The 27,445-nt window shown below is 41.6% G+C and overlaps 2 protein-coding genes and 1 pseudogene across 3 annotated transcripts; all 3 read left to right on the top strand.

The window, feature by feature from the left end:
- Nucleotides 1–523: 523 nt before the first annotated feature.
- Nucleotides 524–4,523, top strand: LOC110062214 (uncharacterized). The gene is made up of 3 exons (XM_089287030.1): nucleotides 524–881; nucleotides 2,657–3,124; nucleotides 4,020–4,523. Exons 1-3 carry the CDS (start codon nucleotides 629–631, stop codon nucleotides 4,334–4,336), a joined length of 1,038 nt encoding a protein of 345 aa, XP_089143156.1. The 5' UTR covers nucleotides 524–628; the 3' UTR covers nucleotides 4,337–4,523.
- Nucleotides 4,524–9,936: 5,413 nt separating this feature from the next.
- LOC110062213 (uncharacterized) lies at nucleotides 9,937–22,183 on the top strand. 2 transcript variants are annotated; one of them, XM_089287032.1, is made up of 3 exons: nucleotides 9,937–10,300; nucleotides 10,947–11,141; nucleotides 21,591–22,183. In XM_089287032.1, the coding sequence occupies exons 1-3, from the start codon at nucleotides 10,066–10,068 to the stop codon at nucleotides 21,896–21,898; spliced, it is 738 nt and encodes a 245-aa protein (XP_089143158.1). In that variant the 5' UTR covers nucleotides 9,937–10,065; the 3' UTR covers nucleotides 21,899–22,183. The 2 variants fall into 2 exon arrangements, with proteins under 2 accessions (XP_089143158.1, XP_089143157.1); XM_089287031.1 differs by having other exon boundaries at nucleotides 10,695–11,141.
- Nucleotides 22,184–22,859: 676 nt separating this feature from the next.
- LOC149114480 (uncharacterized) lies at nucleotides 22,860–27,183 on the top strand (annotated as a pseudogene).
- The last annotated feature ends 262 nt before the right edge of the window (nucleotides 27,184–27,445 follow it).

Here is a 27,445-nt window from a genome sequence, read left to right as displayed (position 1 = left end):
GGGCATATTTAAGCTTATTCAATGAGTTTTCTATAGTTTATCCCTCTCCTCTCGAAACTCGCAAAATTTGCATCCACGCCGTTTTGTTTCCAGAACCAAAAGTAAGGCAAAGAAAATTGATTTTCGCCAAAATGTTGTCGAAAACTCCCGGGGAAAACTACTCCGCGATCGAAGTGGCACGTGTAGCGAAACACTTCATTTGCATCGGACATATTTACATGTATTCTCGCCCTCTTCTTTCTCCCCTCAAAACTTGGCTAAATTCGTTTCAAAACTCTATTCCTTTTCTCTCTCGAAGAAATAAAACTATGAAAGCGTAGACATGCCACAGACATTCCAATCCGCCAAGTTAATCTTGAACTAAAGCTTGAAAAGTTTTCCGAGGGTACTTTGCCAACCTCACACGCCATAAATATGTTTTCAGTTGGATGAAATCGACGGCCTGCGCTCTGATCTGCTCTGATTGGTTTAATGGGAGCATGCACAGACAATTGTCACTGGACCTCTCTCCCTGGCGTTGCGTGACAGAGCTTTGGACTGGCGCGACCCAAAAGTTAATGCAATTCGGCGAGATCGCAAATTCCGAGAATCGCAGAGTTGAGTTTGCAGTCTCTTTGTTCCAAAGAACATGTCTTCATCAACGAGTACTTCGGAGAAAGAAATCAGTTCCCACAGCAAACAGGTTCTTGAGGAAGTGAACAAGCACGTCAAAAATGCCTTAGACATTTTAAACCGCGAGACGAGCAGAGCTCGCAAGGAAATGGAAGCTCTCGACGAGGCAGCAAAGAAGCTCGAGCATGTTCACTTCTCAGAAATGGTGAAACTCAATGTTGGCGGCCACCTTTTCTCGACCAGTCTGGCAACCCTGAAAAAAGATCCAGGTGATTTTGAATAGAAAATTTAATATGTGTTTTAACATCTTACCAAGGAAGCTTAACATCTCACCAAGGTAGTAGGGAGTTTAAGTATTAAACCACGACGGCAACGGCAACGTCACTAAACAAAGGAAGATTCTGATAGGCAGTGTCATCGAAGACCGAAACTTTCACTTCGTTACACTAGTAAGACAGATCCTGGCGAACTTAGGAAACAGTCAAACCAAGTGAAGCGTACCCCTCAAGATTGCATTAATTAATATTTGAATATTGAACCCGCTAGCGTTTCAAGAACGCAACAAGAAGATCTGTTAGATCTTATAACCGCGCTTTTAAAATTTAACTGTTTTCTTAGTACTACAGTCGCAACGCAGTGCATATTCCAAAGCAATCTTTCATGATTCATTGATTACTGTAGACATCATAGCACTTGATCAACATAAACTCTATTATCGCACCATCAGTCGTAGCCGTTGTGACATCTCCGATGACGTAATAGTCTTAATCTGGAAGTTTCTTCGGGATATGTATGGGCATGAAGATACGAACACTATTACAAACCGCTTTCTTTCTTTAAAGCCACGATTAAATTTAATTGTTTTTTTCCCTTGAGTTAAGGGTTAGCAAAGAAGTCACACGAGTCACATAATTCAAGAATTGCGTTATCTACGGCTATCTTTAGTACGGTGGTTATTTCCCTATCAATGACGTAATCTTTGCACGTTCTGACACGTTCTTTGCTTGGCTTCCAAACATTTAATTTTCTTTCCGATCTATGAACTCGCTGCGATGAAACAGTCAAAGGATTTACTTCATTTGCCTAAAACCGCAAGAAATACTCGCAAAATTACAAATAAATTAATGACCGTCGCTTCTGCCGAAATAAACTTGCAAAGTAAACACGATCTTATTTGTCACGTAGCGAAAGTGAAAGCTGCAACGTCAGCGCATTCCATGGCTGACGTAATACCTTTTTTCAGCGTATTTATTATTCCCTTTAAATCCAACGCTTTGATAAAGCGAAAAGAAAATATATTTTACCCACAAAAAAGAAAACAATATCCGTAAAATTGTTCGTGTGTTTATGTTTTAACAGCTTCTGGCGGAAAAACATCACACGTTGCGTGACTCAAAGTTTGGCCGAGCGGAGGTCTGCGTCTGGTCACCGACAAAAAAAAATAAATAAATAAATAAACCAGGGGTAAACCTAGAACCGCGCTCGGCCCATGGCCGCGCGGTTAAAAAAATAAACCACGGGTAAACCTAGAACCGCGCTCGGCCCATGGCCGCGCGGTTAATAATGAATTGATTATCGGAAAATAGAACCCACTAGTCGTTCCAAGAATACGGCTAATGGGTTTAATGTTCAAAACATCAATTTAATATTGATTTTTGAAATGACTAGCGAGTTCAATATTCAAATAATCAATTCATTATTGCATTCTTGAAACGACTAGCGGGTTCAATATTCAAATAACCAATTCATTAATGCAATCTTGAGGGGTACGCTTCTCTTCAGGGTTTGAGTGTAATGTTTTTCAGTTTGGCCAGAAAGAAACATATCAGTTCGGAAGCAAGTGTGTTTCTGAAATATAACTCAGAGACATATTGCTTTATTTCCTTTGTATTTCTCAGAATGAGAACCTTGTCTGCATCGTTTTGCCATGTGGCGAAAATTAACAATATTTGCAGTTCTGCAACATTGAGTTCTGTTTCTGTATGTAACGGCGTTTCCTTGTTTTACCAGACTCTTATACGCTTTCCTTTAATGTTCATGGCAGGTTCGATGTTACATGCCATGTTTTCAGGAAGATTTGACACAAAGCCAGGTGAAGATGGATCTTACTTCATTGATCGTGATGGAACTCACTTCCGGTATATCCTGAATTATCTTCGCAATGGGCAGCTCATTGTGCCTAAAGAAGAGATGATTCGAATTCGCGAAGAGCTACTGGCCGAGGCAGAATTTTACCAAGTTGAAGAAATAATTGAGCAGCTGAAAGCCAGAGCCGTCTCCATGTTCAACGATTCTATGATCTTGTCGACAGACCAACGCGAAACATTGATGAACTGGTTGAAGGAAAGTCAGGCTATCACAAACGACAGCGACAAGTTGTTATATCGTGCTTCGCGTGATGGCTGGGCTGCGTCCAACTTTCACTCTTGTTGTGACAACAAGGGACCGACTGTAACAGTGGTCAAGAATGGAAATTACATATTCGGAGGCTACACCGAGGAAAACTGGGAAGGTAGGTCTTGCTCATTCCACAAAAATTGAATACGCCTGTCAAAAGTCTATATCCTCCCCAGAGCTAGAGAAGTGAGTCACTATGAAATTTGCCTGGGGCAGTCCAAACGGCAATCGTGTCGATCGGCGACACCGAAAACAACGTGGGGGTGTCGTTGCCCTCATGTAGCTCCTAGGCCAAAATATTTCGCGGTCAATCTTTTTCGGGAAATGGTATAGTATATGGTAGAAATATTGACAAATATTTAACCCCGTTGCTTGTCGAAAACACTCCCATGGGATTATCTCAAACTTTGCAGTCTTACAATCTACATCGAGATTATGAGAGGACATAAGGTCGTTTTGAAAATTTAGATCTAGAAGTCGAGAAAATTGCTCCTAGTTGAAACATTCATGCAATCTTCACTGAGTACCCTGGTGAAGCAACCTGCCCGACCAAGCTCAGACAGTGAAGGATCAAAGTTAGTATGGCTGGTGTTTCTCTATAAAATCCAGACTAGCCACTCAATTTTTGTGATTTACTCGTAGCTTATGGGGACTCAGAGACTGCATGAAACCTCGTTCTCAGGATCTCTCTTCTTCCAGAGAGCGCGGGAAAACAACGTCTAATCACAGGTCAATTATTTAGAAATTTGAATACATTGGCGACCTGTGACCACACAAGTATGGGAAACCTGTGCCTGTACTAATAAAAGGTATCTGATGCAACCATCATGGTATCTCTTCAAGGGAAACGCCGACAAAGTATTATCTATAAGTTTCTTGCGTTAGACTAAGCCTGTGAATTTCATATGGTAGCTCCCCCGGAATCCTTTAGCTCTTGAGATTTCCGGGGTTTGGGTCTGCAGTCGATGATCTGTAGTCATAATCGATAAGATATTTCCTTTCTTCATTAGGTTCTGGGGTTTACAAAAGAGCACCAGGCTCATTCCTGTTCAGTCTTGTCAACCCAAGTGGTCTGCAACCAACAAAGATGCCTTTGATAGCTGGGAAGGAAGGATTTGCTATCGTTTGCAATAGTAACTATGGGCCATTATTTGGAGGAAACGCTGCCTATGATCTTAATATTCCCAATTCACCAAATTCCCACAACTGCTCAGTAAGCCTGAACAACGCGTACCAGTGCCCAACCGGTCAGAATGCTAACACGTTTTTGACAGGAAATCAATACTTTACTGTTAATGAAGTGGAAGTTTTCGGTTTTGAGCAGTAAGAAGCTTATACTTTGACACATCTCAGTTATTTTCTTAATAGCTGATCAGTAAATTGTTTAAGTTGGGACACATGACTGTTATGTAGGACGATTCATTAAAATAAAAGTTTGTGAAACAACTTTGCTGTTTGTTATTACATGAACGCTTTAACGAAATCCATTAAACTGTGATGTTGACTACAGCTAACAGTTTTCCATTTGCATAGTAAAACTGATTTATAGATAGCGATGTGATCAGAAACAAGAAGCGTGAGGAGTTTTCTTTCTCACGTCCGTCAGCAAACTAAACAGAAAATGCAATTTTACACCTACAGGAGTAAAAAGTAGCTGCCTACCTTTGGAACCTTCAAAATTTCAAAAGTGGAAATATATTGCCAGTAAAGTAAACGATCACGAAACATGAAAGACATTCACAAGTATTTCGCAACAGGAAACCACTTACAACCATGCGATAACAAATGCCACTTTAATATAAATGTACGCATAACAGAACAATCGACTAAGGAAGTTAGCGGCCAAAATGTTCCCATGCGTACAGATCTTTTTCAAAACTTGCCATGCAGTAAAACAAAGACCAACTTTTGCCAAAAAGTAAGAAAAAAAGGAGAGGGCAGGGTTACCGCGCTCTTTTCAAAATAAGGAGTATTGAAGACCATGTTTTAGAGGCTTTTGTTATTTTGAGAATGAAAAGTAGTGATAATTTTGAATGACGTCTCGATGACTCGTTCATAATTTTCAAATTCGTAAAACTTAAGTCAGATTCTCATGGCTTCTTTATATACTAAGAAGGCGTGTGAAAGTCTCGTTGCATGTGACTAAAAACTCTAAAATGTGGAACGTAGAGAGTGTTAATTAGGTACTAAATAGTTTTGCTTCAGTGACTGAGTCAGATTGAGTGTTCAGTTTAGGTTTCCTTTCTTGGATAAGGAGCATTTCGTAAATTAAGCATTCAAATTTTCCTCGACGTTTCTCAAGAATGGTAAATGGTTCCTGAAGATCTGTGTCACTCTGATTGCGGGCGTCACGCAGGTGTTTTCCAATAGCAGAGTGCTTGTGCTATTTTCAGCACCTGGGTAGTTTAACAGCCGAGAATAAGTGCAGAAATTGCCATCTATGCAACGCTTATTACAAGCCCTACTTTCCCGACTGACAACATTTCGAAAACGCTCTTCAAACCGGCGGAATTTGCTAACGCCGGCTTTGCGTTTTAGTGTGTACGGAAAACATTTTTCAAACGGAGCTTTTCGAAAACGATGACGTCACGATGACCATGTGATTCCCCTGACCGAGTTTTCCTCAAACACAAATCGAAAATGACCGGTGACTGTTGGGTTTTTAAATTCCTACGGCGTAGTGTGGACGGAAAACATTTGATGCGTGTACGTTTAGAGTGAAAGCTCCGTTTTCAAATTCCTACAGCGTAGTGTGGACGGAAAACATTTGATGCGTGTACGTTTAGAGTGAAAACTCCGTTTTCAAATTCCTACGGCGTAGTGTGGACAAAAAACATTTGATGCGTTTATGTTCAGAATGAAAGCTCCGTTTTCAACTTCCTCCAGCGTAGTGTAGACGGAAACATTTGATGCGTGTACGTTTAGAGTGAAAGCTCCGTTTTCAACTTCCTCCGGCGTAGTGTGGACGGAAAACATTTGATGCCTGTGCGTTCAGAGTGAAAGCTCCGTTTTCAAATTCCTACGGCCTAGTATGGACGGAAAACATTTGATGCGTTTTCAGTGTGAAACTCCTCCGTCGTAGTGTGGAGAGGGCCTAAAAAGTAATGAAGGGCAATTGCAATTATTAACTTTCCCGTTATTTTTTTTTAGTAGCTGATCAGTAAATTGTTCAAGTTGGTACATTGGACTGTTATGTGGAATGATTCATAAAGTTAATAAATGTTTGTGAAGCAACTTTGCTGTTTGTTATTATACTAATGCTGTAAAGAAATCTGTTAAATTGATTGGTTAACTCGGACGTTGACTACACTGGGGCGGATCTGGGGGGGGGGGGGGGTTCGGGAGTTCGGTCGAACCCCCTAAATAAAAAAACAAATGCGATGTTATAACACGCTGACGTGGCCTCAGAATGCCGCGGTGGAAATCCATTTCCGAGGACCTCAATTTTAAAATTTTTAGGGGGAGTATGCCCCCAGACCCTCCTTCAGGGGACCGCCTCCCGCGGTCCGTATAGGGGAATCTTTGCTTACAATAATTGCCTCATTAGCGTAAGGGCTTCAGTTTCTGATCTAGCTACAAAAATATTAGTTCTGAATATTGAAAGGGCATAGAATGATTAACTGTCCTAAGGAAGTTCAGTCCGATGTATTCAATACTTCATCATCATCATCATCGTCATCATCATCATCATCATCATCATCATCATCTTTATATAAAAACACGATAAATACATCAGGCATTAACAATTTAATATAAAAACTACTACTTATTACGAAAGACTACGTAGACAGATTACTCTTCTATAGTTAAAAATATTGCTAAATATAAAAGAAAAGTAAACTAAATTAAAGCCTGTTTTACATGAATGCCGTGTCGGAATTAATTAACAATCGTCGGAAATTAGTCAGAGATGTTGCTTGCCTAGCAGCTGAGGGTAGACTGTTCCAGAGGACTGCACCACTATAGCCAAAGCTATTTTTGTAATGGTTAGTACGTGGCAAGGGAATAGCAAGCTTATTATCAGATTCGCGTAAATTGTAAGAAGTAATCATATCACTCCGCTGAATGAATTTCGAGGACAAATAATTGGGTGCGAGGCCATTGAAGGACTTATACAGCTCATTAGCCCTTTTGCCACCCAGAAATTCTGGAGGTTTTGAAAGCTTATTCCTCCTCGAATAGTACATCCAGGGAGCCAAATATTTCACCAATTACTATGTTTCACAAGCTCTTTGAATGGTTGAAGTCAAGTCATATTTAGCATGAGGCCTTCTCTGCCCAAAGTCGTATGTTAATGAGGAAAAGTGTAAACAATGACGTCAGCAAAGATTCGCCTATATATGTCGAACCCCGACCCTCTTCTAATATCAATTCCTGTAACAGCTAACTTTTTCCCATCTACAAATTAAAACTGATTAATCGCGACGTCTTCAGAAACAACCAACATGGCTTGTCTTTCTCGCGTTAACAAAATAAACAGAAAATGCAAACACCCACAGGAGTAAAAAAAAAAAAAAATGCCAAGATTGCTATAATTTTAAACGGGGTTTCGTGAAAAATTTTGCCAGTAAATGATAGCGAAAAATGGAAATCATTTTCAGTAAACCTTTACGTCTGTTAGTTTTCTTTTGCCAAATGGATCATTCATCAGTTCGAGTCGTGATAATGTATCCTTTTTCATAAATCATGCTTTGAAAACTTTCAGTCTTGCTGTGCTGGCTTTTACCTGATTTGAAACTGATCAGTCTATATCCTGTTTAGCTTTTAGCGTCAACTACACTTCCCGCTAAAGCCGGTATTTGTTAACTACAGACTCTGTAGTTGCACCTGTCTACGACGGACACCAGCTGAAACTGGGACGCGACAAAGTGTCCATTTTTAGAGAGGCGTCAGTTTTATGGAGGTCCAGAATATGACACCATTATAAAAAGCCCCTCTAGTGCTAGACTGTGAACAGGTTCTGGAGGCGTCGCTCGCCTATTTTTTCCCGTAGTCTCCGGGACTGTTCTAACTTCACAAGCTACACTAATCAGGACGGGTGCAGTGTTCTTCAAGTTACAACTGACACAGACACGACTTTGAGGTGCATCAAATGTTGCCGTTCACTACAAAGTGATAAAAATTCATTGTGTACTAATCGTTTTGCAGCATAGAAATCAATTAGACAGACTTCAAAAAAAAAAAAAAAACAGTGATCATTGATAACGCAATACCAAATATTACTTTAACTTTAAATATATGCGTGATGGGCATTAAGTGTGATCGGAAACCACAAAAACACAAATTGTATTGAAATAGAAATTGAGGTTTGAAGTCCTTTTTCCGTAACTATTAGGTAAGACCAGTGTTACATAAGTTTTTTTTCATACAGAATATATGAGCATTTCAACCAGGACCAACGGATCTGTCCGAACAAGAAGTGAGCCAGATTCAGATTTTAATCAAAACTACAGTAGAATTCTCGAATTTGCTTACCCATCAGCAGGTCAGCTTGGAGCACTAGGACGGTTTACAGATAATGCCAGTGTCTGTAACTTAACAATAGTTAGCCTTCGTGCGGGCTCTTCGCGAGGCAAGGAAGGCAGCTTCTTCGCAGGCTAAACAGTACTCAGCAATTATCAAAAGCAAAGTATTCCAATGTAACAGGTTAGACAGCTGTTGTACCGTAAAACCCGCGTGTAAGAACCTGTATTTTTTGAAGTCTGGCAAAAATAGTTTCTTTTCTTTTGAGGTAGTCAGTTAACAATCATAGGTTATTGTGTAGGATCTTAATTAGGTTCTAAATTGCTATGAAGGAGGTATAGTTGTTGATTACCAGAAAAAACTTCGGTTTCAAACGGTTTGGTCCTTGAATTAATATACAGTATTTATTCACGACAGAACTGTATTAGGTATTTTCTTGTAAATATAAATTTGCAGTCACAAAGTCACACTCCTAGTAGTTTAAAATGTTTATCATAATTTAACTGTAACCCACGCACATATAAGAACCTGCTTGTTCTTGCTTGGCTAAACAGGTTCACTAGAATGGAAAATTTCTGTCAGCAGGTTCCTAAACCACTAGGTTCTTACACACGAATTTTTACTGCATTCCAAATTTCCATTACAAGTTATTAAACTTCTTATCAAGCTTAAAAGAGATGCGATCTTTGAACTTCAATGCGTTGGATTCGATAACAGAGCAAATGTGGAAAAAATCAAGTGGTCATAACATAGCCTGAAGAGAGGAACGGACGGATTCGCAGGACTCCTTAAATTTGCGTCGATCGGTAGTCTTCTCGTGCTTCTAGCTAAATTCATCCTGGTCGAACTCTGTTGGATGCCTTGTTTCAAAAAAATAAAAAAATAAATAAATAATAAAAATACCGAAGATCATGGCAAAATATAGGGCGCTTTCTGAAAACTTCCAAAAATTTTGAAACGGAGCCGGACAAATGCGACGGAAATGTCCTGGAAATGTTTCCAGAAAATCTAGGAATTGTCGAATTTGTGAAAAGGGAGCCATTTAACCGTGTGATATCAACATTTTAACACTACTTGTAGAACTTATCCATCAAATTAAAGACTACGAACTGGAAAGTGCTGGAAACTGTTGCCAGATACGTTTACTATAGTATACCTCCTGAGGGTCTGTTGAAGATTTAATAGAGCGGTTTTAGTTAGAGATGAACCAATGGATATTTTAGGAAGGAAACCAGCGTTGAAAATCCCATTTCCGAGTTGCCTTTTGACTATTATTATCCCCGTGTAAACCATTCGTATGAAAATGTGTTCCCCCTTACAGGTTCATTTTCATGCAAATCAAATTCATTTTTATACGGAAAGTTTCGCTTAGATACAGAGGCCCAAGGTAGTAAAAATTAAGCTGATTTCATAGTGCCAAGGTCCCGCCGACTAACAGGGACAGGTGGCTCTGGGGATGAGAAAAGCGTTGGGCTCCACGTGGCACGTCTAGCGTGACCGAAAAAATAAAAGAATCAACATAAACACAATTCCACGAAATCGTAGATTCCGAGAATCGAAAGTTAAGTTTACGATCTCTTTGTGTCAGGGAAGATGTCTTCATCGCGTAACTGGGAGAATCAAATCAGTTCTCAAAGCAGTGAAGGGCTAAAGGATGTCGAGAAACGCGTCAAGGACGTCGACATTTCAAACTGCGAGGCGAAGAGAGTTCGCAAGGAACATGAAGCTCATGATGAGGCAGAAAAGAATCATTTCCCGAAAATGGTGAAACTCAATGTTGGCGGCCACCTATTCTCGACCAGTCTGGCAACCCTGACTAAAGATCCAGGTGATTTGGAATAAATAATTACGTTTAATTTAACGACAAGGAAGAATCATGAATTGTATACTATAGAAAGCTAACGCAATCAACGATCGAACTTAAGTTTTACTTTCTACATCATAGATCCTTCCTAAACATTCAGGGAAATATCGCTGCTTCGAGAGGGAATTAAGCATAATTCTGATGCAAATATTTGTGTGTTTTTGAAATGCTTCAGAGGTCTGCAGAGATCCGTTCCTTCTCACAACAACATCTGATTCAGAAAATTATGTTTGCCAGGTGGCTTAATTAACAAGAAACATTTGCAGCTCTTTAACATTGAGTTCTGTTTCCGCATGTAACAATGTTTCCTTGCATTACCAGGCTCTTATACGCTTTCCTTTAATCATGTTTATCCCAGCTTCGATGTTACACGCCATGTTTTCAGGGAGATTTGACACAAAACCAAGCGGGGATGGATCTTACTTCATTGATCGCGACGGAACTCACTTCCGGTATATCTTGAATTATCTTCGCACTGGGCAGCTTCTTGTGCCTAAAGACGAGATAATTCGTGTGGAGTTATTGGCAGAGGCCGAATTTTATCAAATTGAGGGAATAGTTAATGCGCTGAGGGCAAGTTTCTTTAAGTATTCTGCGATCTTGTCATTAGAACAACGCCAAACATTGGTGAACTGGTTGAAGGAGACCGGGCCCATCACAATCGCCAGCGAGAAATTGTTATATTGTGCCTCGCGTGATGGCTGGGGCAACTTTCACGCGTATTGTGACAACAAGGGACCGACTGTGACGGTGATCAAGAGTGGAAATTACATATTTGGAGGCTATACCGATAATGACTGGGCTGGTAGGTTACTTGAGTACCAAGAGACAGGTGATGGGCTCCTGCAAGAGATTATGATCATGATCCTGATCATATTCTCTTGTGAGTACTGATTGTCAAAGGGAACTGTGCAATGTAGCCTGCGTAGCAAGCGTTCCCGCACAAAGAGCCCTTCAGCATTCTGACTGCGCGTAAATTGGAGCGAGAGCGAAAATTCGACGAAGCACCACCCGCTGCCATTCTCGTCCCCATAGCCCTTTTCGCTCCTCTTAGCTGGCAGGGCCTTGGCACGAGAATCGAAGGGCTCTGGAGACATAGGATTTTCGAATTAATTCGAATTTTTTTGATTGGCTGTTTGAAAACAAAGAAATCTTGAACGGAAGTCAGAATGTTCGAGCCGATTGCTGGCGCGAAAATATGAAACAGCTGTGACCAGCGGTGTTGAGCGGTGTTTAAAATGGAGGACATGGAGGATTTGGGCCATATTGTTCAACTCGCGGCTCAACACTTGTCGCTGTTGCAACAAAACGGTTTTTTTAGAAACACCAGTTGATATATTCGGCGGGAAAAGCAGCAAAGAGCTGGAAATTTTAAAAGTGCTTGAGTTTTTAACTAGGTAAGAAATTAAGTTTGGCGATGGTTTACCAACGAAACTGTTCGACCCATGTACAGAAAGGTGAAGAATATTAAAGAATTCCGTTCATTGTTGCTGGCATCACTTTCTTTGCAGGAATTGTCGATCGTAGGGTCTTCTGTGAAAAGAGTTTGTGGCTCGCAACAGGTTGGAGAATCACCTTCGTCGAGTCAGCACTCGACGAAGAGTGAACCGCGGAAGTGTCGAAAGTGGTCGGATGTGTCTTATCCTCGAGGCAGCTTGAGGGCGATCAACATCACAACAAAAATCCCCCTAAGTTTAGACTTATTGCTTCCAAAAGTAACACGACTGCACTACAGCACCTTCCACAATTTTAAAAAGTTGGAACCTTTTATAAATGCGGGCCTAGGGTTGGTGTTTCAGAAAATATGTCTAAAATATATTACTGTATTGTACTTGAAGGAAAACGGTGTGTAAATGGTTTTGCTTCCTGGCGAATAATAATTGTTAGCATATTTTTTTGCTTTGGCATCAATGGAAGGAACCATGGGAAGGCCAATGAGTGATTTCCACTTTACTTTGCGGGCCCCAATCTCCAAATGGGGAAGTGGAACTGATGATAATGATGATGAGTGGATAATGTTTCAGCTATGTACTGATGCAAAAAGTTAAGAAGTGTACCTTTTGCAGTCATGTATAATTAAATAATTTATGTAAAATTAGGGTTTGAAAAACCAGGTCTCAGCGAGGCACCAATTTCAAAACAAATCTTGATTGACTTGAGTTTTTCATTTCATGGGTACTTAAAAAATTAGTAACTGAGAAAATGTAAACACTAATAGTCTTATGGATAAAGTTTAAAAGTTTACAGTGGATTAGAAAATATACAATGTGTTCATCACTTACAAAATGGGGGCTAAGCAATGCAATTTTCACTTTTCAAGAACAAGTGATCAACCTATAATTTCTCCTTTATACTGTGGTAGTAATACATTTTCAAGTAGACAGGCCAAGTTAAGAAAATCATGAACCTAGGGATACTGTTTTGAGGTCACATTTTCTAATTATATTGTCAATATACAATGTCCACAATAAGAGTATGTAAATTGGAGTAAATCACTGTAGGGCGCATCCTCTCTCTCATAACTTGTAGTTTTGCTATGGACAGGAGAAGCAGCACTTTGATTTTGCCATCACCAGAGTGTGGTCATGTTGAACATGTGCAGAAAATGCTCTTTTGGGGTTCACTGCAATAATTTCTGGATCCTGACCATTCCAAGGGAACTTTGTATAACATGTATAACATAATAACAGCAATAATATGTATGACATTTTGTTTGCTCAGTTACTGTTGCAGTCAGTGCAACTACAGGCACCATTGCAAATATGGCACCTGGCATACCTAGTTGGGCATGTGGAGGCCAAAAACTCTTCCTGTAAGTACAATGTATGCAAATGTTTGCTGATTTAACAATGATTATAATTAGTTTGAGATCAGTGATAGCATACAAGTAGCTCAGCCAATTGAATTTCTACATTTTGCATTAATATATACTAGTATATCAAATTGTCACAGACTAATTTTACAGTTTGAAAGCCACTCATACAGGATTGGAATTGTCCGAGTGCATCAATAAAATAAAAATGATGATCACACAAACAATGCCACCATCCACTGTAATAATTTGCAACCTAATCAGAGAATTCCACCCTCAATTAGAGAAGGTGAGGCAAGACTAAATAAAGAAGCTAAATGACATCTCTTGGACACAAAAATTCATCTACAAGAAGACATTGTTGTGGCTGCACGAAAACATAAAGAAATCAAAGGTGGACGCCACGTTTTTCTTACGCCCCCCAAGACATGCTGGGACCAACTATAACAATGCATGATGTAACATCCCCCCTTTTGTAAAAAAAATAATAATAATAAATAAAATAAATAAATGAAATACAATATAAGCACAACAGCGAAAAGCATTAATGGGGTTATAACAGGTTTGTCCCAACTGATCCAACTTAGTGTTGCCACCATTAAGACGAGAACATTTCAAGGCAATGTTCAACTAGAATGTTTTACAGAATGTTCAAGTTCAATCAATGTCTCTAACTCCACACAAGGGAGTTCAGTAAGTCTCTTACAGATCCAGACGGGCTGGTGCTTTCACAACTCTGCCGGAGCGAGTCCTCACTTCTTTGGCTGGTGTTGTAGTGCTCTCTGTTTCACTGTTGGCTGACCCATTTTCCGTGAACTGAGCTGTTCCCCGTACGTCGAAGGGCCTTTATTGTGGTTGTATGGTTCTGTGCAACCGCGAGTCTGTAAGTTAGTTCTGGACTGTTGGTACTTGACTCTGCGTCTGACGAGGGTCTTTGCTGAATTGTTGTGATGATTGCAGGTGATTCTGAGGAGTCATCCTCGCACTTATTGTGGGCAGTGGTTGTCCTAATGGCTGGTCATCCTCACAGGATGCACTTGGTTGTTGGGACATATAGGTCTTCGCATCAGGTGGTGGGGCTGCGGCCAACCTGATCTGTGTTCTATTTCTGCGCATCTCTCCGCCATTAGGAGTGACAACAATGTATGACCTGGGCGAGGACACTTTCTGTACAATGCCATGAGGCCAGGCAGAGTGCTTGTGCTTAGGGTTGGGTTTGGCATATACCCACTGGCCAGGCTGAATTTCTTCATGTGCCTTTCCCCCCAGATTTTTATCATAATATTGTTTTGCTTTGGTACACCAATTTCAGCTTTGACAGCAACAGGTTGTTCGACTTCAGGCTTGAGAAGCCCAGGTGTCATTGGAAGTATGCCCCTCGTGCGTCGGGATATGAGCCTTTGAGCTGGCGAGTGTTCCTGGCCCTGTTGAGGGGTGTTTCTGTAGTCCAGGATTGCTAAATGGATATCCTTGTTCTTTTGATACATCCGCTTGACAATCTTCACGGCCGCTTCAGCCTTGCCATTTCCTTGTGGCCAGTACAGGGATGATGTTACATGTTCAATTCCATATTCAGAAGCAAACTGCTTGTACTCGGTGCTGATATACTGTGGACCATTGTCCGTGATTAAGCGCTCAGGTATCCCGAATCTTGCAAAGTGCGCTTTGGTCAGCTGCACTACTGTTGCAGTGAGTGTGTTGGGCAGTACATCAATTTCGACCCAATCACTGTAATGCCACGTCGTGACCAGATGCCACTTTCCTTCCCACATGAGGATATCTTGGCTAACCACGGACCATGGGCTGTCTGGAATATCATGGCTGAGCATGGGTTCTTTTGGGGCTTGACTAGCATACTGAGCACACAGTGGGCATGACGTGCACTTGTTCTTGATATCTGAAGTCATGCCTGGCCAGAAGAGGGACACCTAGGCTCTTCGAATGCAGGAGCCTACTCCAAAATGCGTTCTGTGGATTTTCTCAAGCATGGCTGGTCTCATTGAGCTTGGAATGACTGCTTGCTGGCCTTTATACACTGTGCCCTCTGCCACAGAAAGTTCATCTTTGAAAGTGTAGTAAGGTCGCACTAATGAATCCACATCTGTTTTGGAAGTTGGCCAGCCAGTCATTATGAGAAGAGATAGCTTTTGCAGTGCTGGATCCATAGCAGTCTGCTCCTGCAAGTTTTCCTGAGTAACCTTGGAGATACCGGAATTGTCCAAAGCCATTGCTTCTAGTTCCACTCGAAATATCTGTTCTCTGGAAAGATATGCTTTGGAAAGCTGTGGGAGGGGAGCTCTGGACAAGGTGTCAGCTATGACTTGTTGTGCCCCTTTCTTATACTTCACTTCAAATGACCATCGTTGGAGTCTCATGCGCATGGCTTGTAGTCGCCGTGGTGCTTTGTTGAGAGGTTTCTTGAAGATACTCTCTAGTGGCTGATGATCCGTTTGTACTGTGAAATCTGACTTTCCATAAAGGAGACTGTCCCGTTTCTCAAACGCCAAGCAGATAGCAAGACATTCTTTTTCAATCACAGCATATCTCTGTTCAGTTTCTGTTAGAGTGTTGGAGTAAAATGCCACTGGTTGATCATTTTTTCAAGAGCGCTTCACCAACGCCAACACCAGACGCATCCACCTGAAGGGTTACAGGCAATTGTGGATTGAAATAACACAAAACAGGGGCATGAACAATGAGTTCCTTAGACTCACCAAAAGCTTTGTCATGTGAGTCAGTCCACTGGAAAGTGACATCTTTGTGGGTTAATTCTCTTAAAGGCTTGACCACGTCACTCAGTTTTGGACAAAATCTTGCAAGGAAATTGAGCATACCCAAATAACGCTGAACAGCATGTGGGTCTGCAGGTTTGGGCATGTTTGAGATTGCTTCCACCATGGTTGGAGCTGGGCTAACCCCTTCAGGACTGAGCTGGAATCCCATGAAGATCACCTTTTGAGTTTTGAACCTCCACTTGGCTGGGTTCAGCTTGAGTTTCACTTCTTACATTCGCCGCAGGAAATTGTAGAGATTCTCATCGTGATCTTTCTCGGCCTCCTCCTGTGTTTGTCCACATCCATAAATAAGAACATCATCAGCAATGTTGCAGATACCTTTCAATCCTGCAAGGGCTTCCTGCTGTCTCGCCTTATACTCCTCGGGTCCACTGGAGACACCGTAGGGTAACCGAAGCCACCGGTACCTGCCAAAAGATGTGTGGAATGTTGTGGCCAGGCTTGATTCGTGATCTAGAAGTATGTTGGTGAAGCCAGACATCGCATCTGCAACTGAAAAACACTTTGCACCGTTCAGTTGTGGCAAGATGTCCTCGAAGCGAGGAATTGGATGCTTTGGGACTCTTATCGCCTTGTTAATGGTGTTTGATGGGTCCAAACAGATTGTAAATTTGTCCTTTGTCTCTCTAATTGTCATGTTACTGCACCAAGCTGTTGGCTCATACTGTCGGCAAATTTTCCCTTCGCTTTCCATCTTGTCTAACTGCTCTTTGGTTCTGGCATGTCTTGCTACTGGTTGCCGGTGGATGGCATCATGGACTGGAGTCACTGTCGGGTCTAAATCAAAAGAAACAGGCTTTCCGAACTGTCCCAACCCTGTATGCACATCAGGAAATGCTTTGAGAACCCACTCAAGAGTCACATTGGCAGGGCAGGATGGCAGCGATATGTTTGAATGCGGAACATCAAACATCCGTGGTGCTGACGTCTCCTTGGCGTGCGAGTTCTCAGGTGTTAGCAGTTGTACTGGGGGCTCAGAGTGGGGTTTCTGAAGTGTTGCAGTGCCACGTGATGTTCCAAGTGAATGAATTTCATCTGCACGGATCTTCACCAGTCCCAGCTTCACACAGTCTGAGCCAGACAGGAGGGGTGGCTTTCCTTGTATATGCGAGTCTCTCAAAACATGAAATGTGAGGAGGTGGTACCCTGCTGTGGTTTCAGCTAGTGAGGTAGTTTGTGATCTTCTGCCCGATAGGAATTAATGATTGAGCAAGTTTTTCTGGCAGTGTGTTGCAAGTGGAGGCAGTATCTAACTGCACTCTGATCGATTTGATTAGGTCCTTGGTCACACCTAGTTTCAAGTGGCTGAAGAACTTACGGCCCACCACGGCGCCATGAGGATTTTGCGAAGTGCTGTAGACACTTTGAGCATACTTTCCTGGTTTGATATCCACCTCGAATAGGTCAGTTTCATACTCCTCCCCTAAACCGGCATCAAGATGGTGTGCCTGGCTGGAGCTGGCTACAGGGGGTGCTCCGATTCGACATGCGCGGGCAAAGTGTCCTATTCTCCCACAGCCCTTCTTAGAGCATCGCTTGTTTGAAGCTGGGCATACGGAGCGAGGGTGTGGAGGACCTGCACAATACTGGCAGGTGTGAGGTTTGAATTGGCGCTTAGACAGATGTTGACCCCACTTTTGCTCGGACTTTGGGGGGTGTCTTTGTGCTTTTGTAGTTACCCTGACCCTGACCCCAGTTTTGCTCCGACTTTGAGGGCGACTTTGTGCCGGTGTAGTTTACTTGTTCTGTGGGGCCTTTAGCTTGCTGCATTATTGCTTTAGCCTTCTCACATTGCTCAAAGTTCTTAGCTACCTGTAACATTGTCTTAAATGAGACGATTTCTTTCGTTGTTTTATCTCTGTGGCCCTTATCTAGTAGTTTTGACATCAGCCTCTCGTTGTTGAATACTGATATAAATTTATCTCTGAGTAACTGATCTTCACATTTATCACAGTACTCAAGTCTCCTATCTTGTTGTTTAACTCGTCCTTTCCAGGCTGTGACAGATTCTTGGTCTTCCTGTTTCATTTGGGCGAACTTTGTTCTTTCCGTTAGGACTCCTTCGCTAGCCATGAAGTGTTCCTGCAAGTGCTTGAGTATAACGTTCGGTTCCTTTGCTTCTTCCTCTGATAGTTGAAAGCCGTGTACAAGGTTTTCGAGTTCTTCGTTACCAGCAATGGCGGAACGGAAAGCTGCCAAAACTTTTCCTTTTGAAAGCCACTTCGGCTCAACAGGCACAGGATCCGCACCTTCTTCTGGTGCTTCGGGTGGAGGCTCGCCATCATACCATCCATTGAGCTCGCACCAATCTTTGAACATCTGAATGAACTTTTCACAATTTCTTCGTGGATCTCCCGTGGTCGAAAACCTCGGGAGCATGACCGCCGCGACTCCCTGTCCGGACGAAGACGCCATCGTCAGATTTATCTTGATTCCTGAGTTCCGGGGAGAGTGTTAAATCAGTGCGAAGCACACTTCTGACACCATGTTGTGGCTGCACTAAAACATAAAGAAATCAAAGATGGACGCCACGTTTTTATTACGCCCCCCAAGGCATGCTGGGACCAACTATAACAATGCATGATGTAACAAGCTATGACAATGCATGATGTAACAACATGTTGACTATTTCAAAAAAGGTACAAAATTTTATTTGTCGCATTCTTTGGCCCCAAAGCATAGTTACTGAGCAAATTCGTTCGCTTACAAAGCCTTATATCATACTGTAGTACATGGGAATAACTCAAGGCAGATATTAAATACTTGCCATTCTACAACGAGATATGCTTCATTAGTTATGACAGCTCTCATAGTGCGTCTCACATCTTCACAATCCAATAACTTCCTTAATTTTCCAACAAATGCCTCCGGGAGGTCATAACTTATTGCATACTTCGATTGCTTGATATCTTCAATTTCAACCTCGTTTTGCTTCACGTTTGATCTCGCATTTAAAGGTGAAACAACGAAAATAAACGATTCAGTTGATGCATGCCAGGAGTCAAAAACAAAGGGTAATAACTGAAATATCAATGACTTGCCAAAGCAGGTGAAAAATTAGTGTATTTCTTCAAAACAACAATGTTCCTTGTCGCCTCTTTCTGTTCAACAAGGAGGGAAACATTCTCTAAATTGATATCACTCAAGGCTTAACACAAAGATTACTCGAATCCTGGCTCGACGGCCGCCATATTGACAATCCCATACAGTATGTAGAGATATTACGACTGCATACATGAAGGCCGAAAGTCCTAGAATCTAGGACTAGAAAATCCTATGTCTCCAGAGCCCTTCGATTCTCGTGCCAAGGCCCTGCCGGCTAAGAGGAGCGAAAAGGGCTATGAGGACGAGAATGCACCCGCTGCTTCCTCGAGTTTTTGCTCTCGCTCCAATTTAAGCGGGGCCCCAATTTACGCGCGGCCAAAATGCGGAAAAGCTCTTCTTACGGGAACGCCTGCTATGCAGGCTATTGCACTAGTCAATGGAAACCCAAATCCCCGCGAACCCGGACAGATGGGGATTTTGACATTGACCTTTAAAAAACGATAGCAAATCCCCCAGCTCCTGGGGGGATTGATGAGACCAATTGCCTCTACCCTGGTAACTATTACGAAGGTATTTGTTTTAGCACTTAAAAGCTTACGGAAAACCGTGGAAAGTTCTGCATGAAATGTTTAATATTTTGTATTTGTCTGATTTGTCTCTGGCAGCCAAACAGCTTTTTCAAATTACTCAGGGCGTCTTTATATGAGCCCGGTAACCGGGCTGGCTTGGTTACCGGGACGAATTTTGTGGTCTGTTCATATGGGAAATTTCAGCCCGGTCGACCGGGATAAAATACAAGAAACAACCAAAATGGTGGAACATAAATTTGTATCGTTCGTGACTGTAGTACCTTTGTGGACTCGTGTAACTTTACAAATAAAGCTAATTCGCATACTTTTGAAGTGGAAATGCATACAAGACAAAACTTATGCCATTTCGGCCGCTATGTTGCGAACGCGGAGCTATTTTGTCTAAAACGTTTCGTCCTCTACCCGGGCTGGAGTGGTCATATGGGAAAATTTTGATCCCGGTTACCGAGATCTCGTTCGCAAAAAACCGAAATCTCGGTAACCGGGCCAGCCCGGCTTCTCATATGAACACATCGAAATTTTTACGAAGGAAAGAGTGGCGAGGCGAGATCTAGGAAAACAAGCCAGCTTGGTTGACTGGGCTCATATGAAGAGGTCCTCAGTCCCTCAACGACAAGGGAGGCAAAGGAGAGAGAGCCTAAGATTGAGGTTGCATTTTGCCAACCTCAACGAACCGTGTCGGCGATAACTGCCAAATGCCCCCCACCCCAGGTGGTGGCTAAGGCAGTCAATCTCCCAACCCCAGGGGGAAGTTTTTCGTTCATGCGTGTCTTTGAGCCCCTGTGTTCCCCCTGACTGTCCCTAGGAGGGGTGAGTTTCCATTGACTGATTAACAATTAGATTTTGAGATCGAGGTTTCTATAGCGCAATAGTTGATGAGGGCGCAGCCCAAGTCAACTATCATGCATGAAAATCGAGAGCGAATAATCTGTGTTTCAAAATGAATCTACCAGTCGTTTAAAACATAATCTAAATCCTCTTCACAGACACTTCGAAAACACAAGGAAGCGGCCTCCACTATCTATGACAGAACAGATAGTGAGTAGCGTAGTCAATCAGAGAACGCCATTCGTGATAGAACTCTAGTAGATTTATACACATACTTAACGCAGTGGAACCTCGATATAACGAAAAGCCAAGGGACTGGCAAAATATGTTCGCTACAATGAGGTTTCGTTGTATCGATGTTCTTTTCTATACATTTTACTATTCCTGGGGCGAAGAATATCGTTCACTATACCGAGGACTTCGTTATATAGAGGTTCGTGAAATAGAGGTTCCAGTAGTATGAAGGGAAGGGAAATGCTGTGTTGGGATGGCTCTCAAAGCAAACCGGCGGGGTAAAATATAATTTTCACAACAATTTTATACACTTGTCGAAATTACTCCCATGTCTCATGAGGGCATTGCAGGGGAATATCATTAAAAAGAGATCAATCCTCCGTAAGAAGAAAGATGGCGACTGGTACATTTACCCATAATTCTTAGCCCACGAAAACTTTAGCAATACTCATAAAAACCTACAGAAAAGTTCTAAAATCTTCAAACCTGGCATACACATTGTCGTTAGCACAGAGACAAATATAGCAAAAATATGGTTTTCCTGGTTTTTTTTTTTTATGGGCTGTGTAAGGTTCGCATCGTATTGCGGTAAAATGTACAGCCGCCATCTTTTTTCCTACGGCGGATTCCATTTTGTTTGAAGAGACTCCCCGCATTAGCCTCAGTTGCAAGCTAGTTCCAGTCCAATACCGAGAAAACTAATATGGCCTATTATAAAGTTTCCTTTTAAAATTTCAGACGAACTCATCAGGCGCTCTTTTCACGCTCAGGGGAAAAATATCAAAACAAATGAACAATACTGTAAAACAATTAGAAAAATACATCTACTTCCTATTGGCTTCAAGCATTCCTCTTTGGATTTTAAGGGTATAAGGGTACTGTGGTTGATGTAGTCCTCGTGAACGTTGTTATTAATATATATCTGATAAGATATTTCATTTCTTCATTAGGTGTTCGGGTTTACAAAAGAGCACCAGACTCATTCCTGTTTAGCCTTGTCAACCCAAGTGGTCTGCCACCAACAAAGATGCCTTTGATAACTGGAAAAGAAGGAAATGCTATCTATTGCGACCGTAGCAGTGGACCAGTATTTGGTGACTATGATCTAAACATTCCCTGGGCACCAAATTCAGAGAACTGCTCCGTACACCTGAACAACTCGTACCACTGCCCAACCGGTCAGAATACTAACACGTTTCTAACTGGAAATCAATACTTTACTGTCAGTGAAATGGAAGTTTTCGGTTTTGACAAGTAAGAAGCTTATACTTTTTGACTGAACTGAAATACAATTTATCAGTAAATTGATTAAGTTGGTTTAGAAAATAGCCTAAAGAAAATACGCGCACGCTCACATGTCCCCAGCGGCGTGTTAATATTTGTACGTTTGCCAATCTCTCTTAATTTCTGTCTTCCAACCCATTTTGTATTGTATACTGTATTAATTATTAGTTAGTTTAGTCAGGCAGCCTTAGAAATTATACTTTTGTATTATACTGAAGGAGTTTTTACCGTGTATAAATAAAGTTATCAACTCAACTCAGCTTTGTTTCACATTATTGCTTCGGAAGGACACTATATGCTGTTGTCTACTTAAACGACAGACAAAGACTGGCCACTATCCAATCGCACGTTAATTAACAACCATTATCAAGACTTACAGTTCTTCAATTTCGTTGATACAGGGATTGTACAGGTCATGGAATTTATAATTTCAATTTCCAGGCCTGGAAATTAAGTGAGGGTCATGTGTGAAGTCATGGTAAAGCAATATGCTTTCTGAGAATAAAAGGCAGAAAGATTGAAAAAAATAACATTGAAAAAATAAACACAATTACGCATCTTATGCATTGTTAAGTTGGAAAATACCTTAAATAAATGATTGTTTTAACAATACTCTGAGAACAACTGCTTGACGTGGGTCATGGAAAACTTGAAAGGTCATGAAGAATCACAGAATTTTAAAAGCTCAAAAGAGAACGAACTCTGTTGATAAGGCTGGTGTCGCTTTCCTTCAAGAAGACTATGCACCAATTTGACTGAATGTTTTTTTTTCTTTTGAGCTCGATGTCTAGGTTTATCCCTGTCTTTGATGACTTTATTCGTCATCTGACGTTCTGGCACCACATGATTAAAAAATACCGAATTGGGAAGATCATGTTGTTACTGTTGTTATTATTTGCAAACTATCGTGATCTTAGCTTTAGTAGGTTGGTAAAGTCTGCATACGAGCCAAGTGGCCCATCAGGCTGGAGCTTATCCCGGTTTCTGTACTCATGAAGCCAGTTAGACTATTTCTACTCCCCCCCTGGATGGGATGCTAGTCCATCGCAGGGTTACCCCCAGCATTAAATTCGCCGGTACTAATTTATTACATCTCCATGTCAGCCAGTTTTAAACTTCCTGAAAGCCTGTAGGCGATTTGATCGAACGGTTTTAGTTCAACCAGTGGATGTTTTCGGGAAGGAAACCTGCATTGAATTAGTGAAAATCTTAGTCCAAGAACTATTGTGCCAACGCCCCGGCCGGGTAAGAAGGACAGGTGATCCTGGGGACGAGTATGCCAAGTGACACATCTTGCGTGACCAATAAAAATCAATATTTTAAAATTATTTTAAAATCGGGAGTTGAGTTGGTTGGTGTCGACCCTTCTGGGCTGTCGTAACGATGTCTTCATCGCGTAATTCGGAGAAAGAAATCAGCTCTTACAGCAGTGAGGTGCTGGACGATGTAAACAAGCGCGTCAGATGTCTTCGACATTTTAAACCGCGAGACGAACAGAGTTCGCAAAGAAATGGAAGCTCTTGGCGAGGCAGCAAAGAAGCTCGAGCATGTCCATTTCTCGAAAATGGTGAAACTCAATGTCGGCGGCCACTTTTTCTCGACCAGTCTAGCAACCCTTAATAATGACCCAGGTAGGTAATTTTGAATAAATAATTAGGTTTAATGTGTCTTGTCAAGGCTTTGCCGATGCCGATATTTGTCACGACAGTGACCCAAGATGAAATACAGTCGAACCTCACACAACGACAACCTTAGGTACCAGGACAGAGGAAAGTGGCCGTTGAAGAGAGGTTAGTCTGCGAGCATGCTCTCGTGTTTGGGCTGGGGGCGCGAGCGGCGAAGTCGCTAACTTTTAATAATATAAATTCTAGATTCCTGGTGAATTTTGCGTGACACAGAGCAGAAACGTGACACATCGCGGTGTCCAGTCCCCTCTCTCTGTCTCAACTGGACAGCTCTGCTTCGTATCAATCAGGTATCCTGGAAATGCCACAGTGTTTTGGCATTTACAATACGAGAGAAGCTTCCACCCGGGGGAGACTCCCAAATAAAAGGAACGGGGTGCTTGTCGTACGTTTTAGGGGTTAAAAACCTCTTAGGGTGTTCGACCTCAGAAGGTCCACATTCCACAGCAGAAGCGTTTTCGGTAGCTTTTAGGGGCTCTTACTTGGCGTAGAAAACACAGCTGACGTAGAACAATAGAGAACAGTAAAACGAGGAAAATAATGAAGGCAACAGGTTTGTGGGGCGTTGTTCTTTTGTGGCATCAGACTGTCTTCTACACCAAGAAGGAGCCCTTTGGGGTGTTGAGCCGAAAAAAATATCAAAGGAGATAATGTGTTGTTTTAGAATGGGCCCTTTGCACGATCCGGTCACATGGTACGGAATTAATTATGCTGGGACGCGAGTTACACAGTGGGACTTCCAAAACAAAGGAACTCGTACCAGTCCAGCCCGACTTTCCTTTGTTTTGGAAGTCCCACTGTGTAACTTGCGTCCCATGATAATTTATACCGTACCATGTGACCGGATCGTGCAAAGGGCCTATTGGTACCTCTTAGGGGTGAAACACATTTCAAGCCACGCCCAAAAAACAGGATCTTGGTACCTCATAGAGGTTCTTTTCAAATTCTCCGACGAGCACCCCCGTCGTTTTTATATGGGAGGTTCTACTGCCAAGGAACGATGATCGAGAAGTTATTTCTGATGATCAATTACTGACGAATTTTCAACCGTTTAATAAATAAACAAATCTATAGTAAATAAATATATTAATTTATTTATTTGTTAATAAATCAAGTAATGAATGAATAAAGAGCCCATTCAAATTGATAAAATACATATCAAAAGCTACAAGTTTTAAAACTAAGTAAAACTGCAATAATCACTTGTTTTTAAGTTTTAAAATTTAGAGAACAAACAATTTCCTATTTTGAAGAATGCAGATCAAAGTTTATTTGGTTAGTTTTTGAAATGCTTTTCATTAAGGAATTGAGCCCTGTGTTAAATACACAAAAAAGAATCGATTCGTGCCAAACTTTTCACGTGACTCTTTGCATGCAAATATTTTATATTATTGACATTTTAGTACTTTTTAGAATTTGTCATCAATTTTTTATCGTTTTTTTTGCATTAGTGTCTCTTAGTTTATATTTAAATTTGTACCCATTTTATTCACTCAGCTGACTTGATAATGGCGTTAAGCGAACGTCGAAACGTCGTCGTTTTAAACCAAAATGGTTTTCTGTTTTTCCATATTGTCGCAGTGTTTTATAGTTAAAAATTGACCTAAATTGTAATAAACTATGAACCATGATTCCTAGGGTATTCTCAACACTACTAAAAGCTAGTGTCATCAAAGACAGAAACTTTAATTCACTATCTTTGTGAGAGAGCCTGGTTAATTAGGGAAACATTGCTGGGCATTAAACGATTCTCAGTTTGGTCAAACGAGAAACATAACCCACAAGAAAGTACGTTTTTCAGAGAATCCTTCCCTGGGGCGGATACAGGATGTGAGAAGAGGGGGTTCGAAATACGGACCGACGTCCCCGGCCTCCTGTTAGGGGATCCGGGGCATACTCCCCTGGACGTTTTTTTAAAATCGAGATCCGGGAAATGGGATTTCCGGCATTCTAAGGCCAAGTTAGCGTGTGATAATGTCTCATTTTTTAAGTTCAAACCACCCCCTCCCCTTCCCCTAGATCGGCCCGGCCCCAGCTTCCTTCCCAAATCGACATCTGATTCCTAAAAGTTATCGTTTGCTATTTGAACTAAAAAAAATTGCAGCTCTGTAATGTTTGGTTCTGTCTCCTATGTATTAAATAATGTTTCCTCTTATACATTTTCGTTTTATCATGTCTATCCCAGGTTCGATGTTACACGCCATGTTTTCAGGAAGATTTGACACAAAGCCAAGCGAGGATGGATCTTACTTCTTTGATCGTGATGGAACTTACTCCCGCTATATCCTGAGTCATCGTCGCACTGGGCAGCTCATTGTACCTAAAGACGAGACAATTCACGAAGAGCTACTGGCCGAGGTGGAATTTTATTAAGTTGAAGGAATAATTGAGACGCTGACTGCAAACCCATTCAAGGTTTCTGTGATCCTGTCAACAGAACAGCGCGAAACATTGGTGAACTGGTTGAAGGAAAGTCAGGCCATCACAAACGACAGCGACAAGTTGTTATATCGTGCCTCGCGTAATGGCTGGGCTGCGTCCAACTTTCACTCTTGTTGTGACAACAAGGGACCGACTGAGACAGTGGTCAAGAGCGGAAATTACATATTTGGCGGCTACACCGAGAAAAATTGGGATGGTGGGTACATATTACCAAAGGAAATAGCCCAAAGAAACTACGCGCAATGATAGGTTAAAAATCGTATTCTCATTTAACAATTAGATTATGAGCTCGAAATTTGTATTGCGCATGGAAACAGAGAGCGAATAATCTAATTGCTTGTATAAGTGTAACTCTACGTACTAATCGTTCAAAAGTTAAACAAAATCCTCTCCACAGACACTTCGAAAACGCAAACAAGCGGCCGCTATTTTGTTGACAACCTTACACTGCAAGGTTACTCACTACCTCGTCCACACTACGCCGGAGAAATTTGATAACGCAGCTTTATTTCTACGGTTAGGCCTACCGTCCACACTATTCCGACACGAAAACGGAGCTTTTCGAAAACGCCTTTCAAACCGGAAGAATTTGACAACGCCGGCTTTGCGTTTTAGTGCGGACGGAAAAAGTTTTCAAAACGGAGCTTTTTCCAAAAAGATGACAAAAATCCAAAATGACCGGTGATTGCTCCGTTTTCAAATTTCTCCGGCGTAATGTGGACGGGGTTTTATACCCCTCGAGATATCGAGGGTATAGTTTTGCAATCGATGCATTCCTCGTGGACGTTGCAATCACGGAGATATTTCATTGCTTTCATTAGGTTCCACAGGTTACAAAAACGCACCAGAGTCGTTCTAGTTCAGCCTTGACAATCCAAGCGGTCTGCCACCAAGAAAGATGCCTTTGATTACTGGCCAGCAAGAATGTGCTATCAATTGCAACTTTGACTTTGGGCCAATATTTGGAAGTGGCAATGATTTCTATATTCCAGATGAACCAAATGTCAACGAAGGCTCCACAATACTGAACAACTCGTACCAATGCCCAAGCGGTAAGGAAGCAACCACATTTTTAACAGGAGATCTAAACTTTACTGTCAGTGAAATGGAAGTTTTTGGTTCAGACAGATAATTATAAGAAGCTTACACTTTGACTGAACTGAAATACCCCCTGCAAGAGATCACATCTCAGTATATTATTAAGAAAGAATCCACCAGAAGTTCGAGTAACAAGTGGGCAAAAACTTTGTACCGAATCAAGTTATTTGCACTATATTACAAACTTCTGTGCGACTGTTTTAAATATATTCTCAAACAAAAAAAAAACATTTCTGTCAACACCAAACGTCGAAAACAAATTTTGAAATTCATATAAAAAAAAAAAGTGCTGGTGA

Source organism: Orbicella faveolata, unplaced genomic scaffold (genome assembly GCF_042242905.1).
Source record: "Orbicella faveolata isolate gen_17 unplaced genomic scaffold, um_ofav_v1 contig_14, whole genome shotgun sequence".
In the NCBI taxonomy this organism is placed as follows: Eukaryota; Metazoa; Cnidaria; class Anthozoa; order Scleractinia; family Merulinidae; genus Orbicella; species Orbicella faveolata.
Note: the sequence above shows the minus strand (reverse complement) of the source record. Positions and strands in the feature narration are given on the sequence as shown.

What these genes read in the sequence shown, in the direction of transcription:
- LOC110062214 (XM_089287030.1), top strand. Translation starts at nt 629, where the DNA reads ATGTCTTCATCAACGAGTACTTCGGAGAAAGAAATCAGTTCCCACAGC. An exon ending in AACCCTGAAAAAAGATCCAG is followed by an intron (nt 882 to 2,656) that starts GTGATTTTGAAT and finishes TGTTCATGGCAG; the next exon opens with GTTCGATGTTACATGCCATG. An exon ending in CACCGAGGAAAACTGGGAAG is followed by an intron (nt 3,125 to 4,019) that starts GTAGGTCTTGCT and finishes TTTCTTCATTAG; the next exon opens with GTTCTGGGGTTTACAAAAGA.
- LOC110062213 (XM_089287031.1), top strand. Translation starts at nt 10,066, where the DNA reads ATGTCTTCATCGCGTAACTGGGAGAATCAAATCAGTTCTCAAAGCAGT. An exon ending in AACCCTGACTAAAGATCCAG is followed by an intron (nt 10,301 to 10,694) that starts GTGATTTGGAAT and finishes TGTTTATCCCAG; the next exon opens with CTTCGATGTTACACGCCATG. An exon ending in TACCGATAATGACTGGGCTG is followed by an intron (nt 11,142 to 21,590) that starts GTAGGTTACTTG and finishes TTTCTTCATTAG; the next exon opens with GTGTTCGGGTTTACAAAAGA.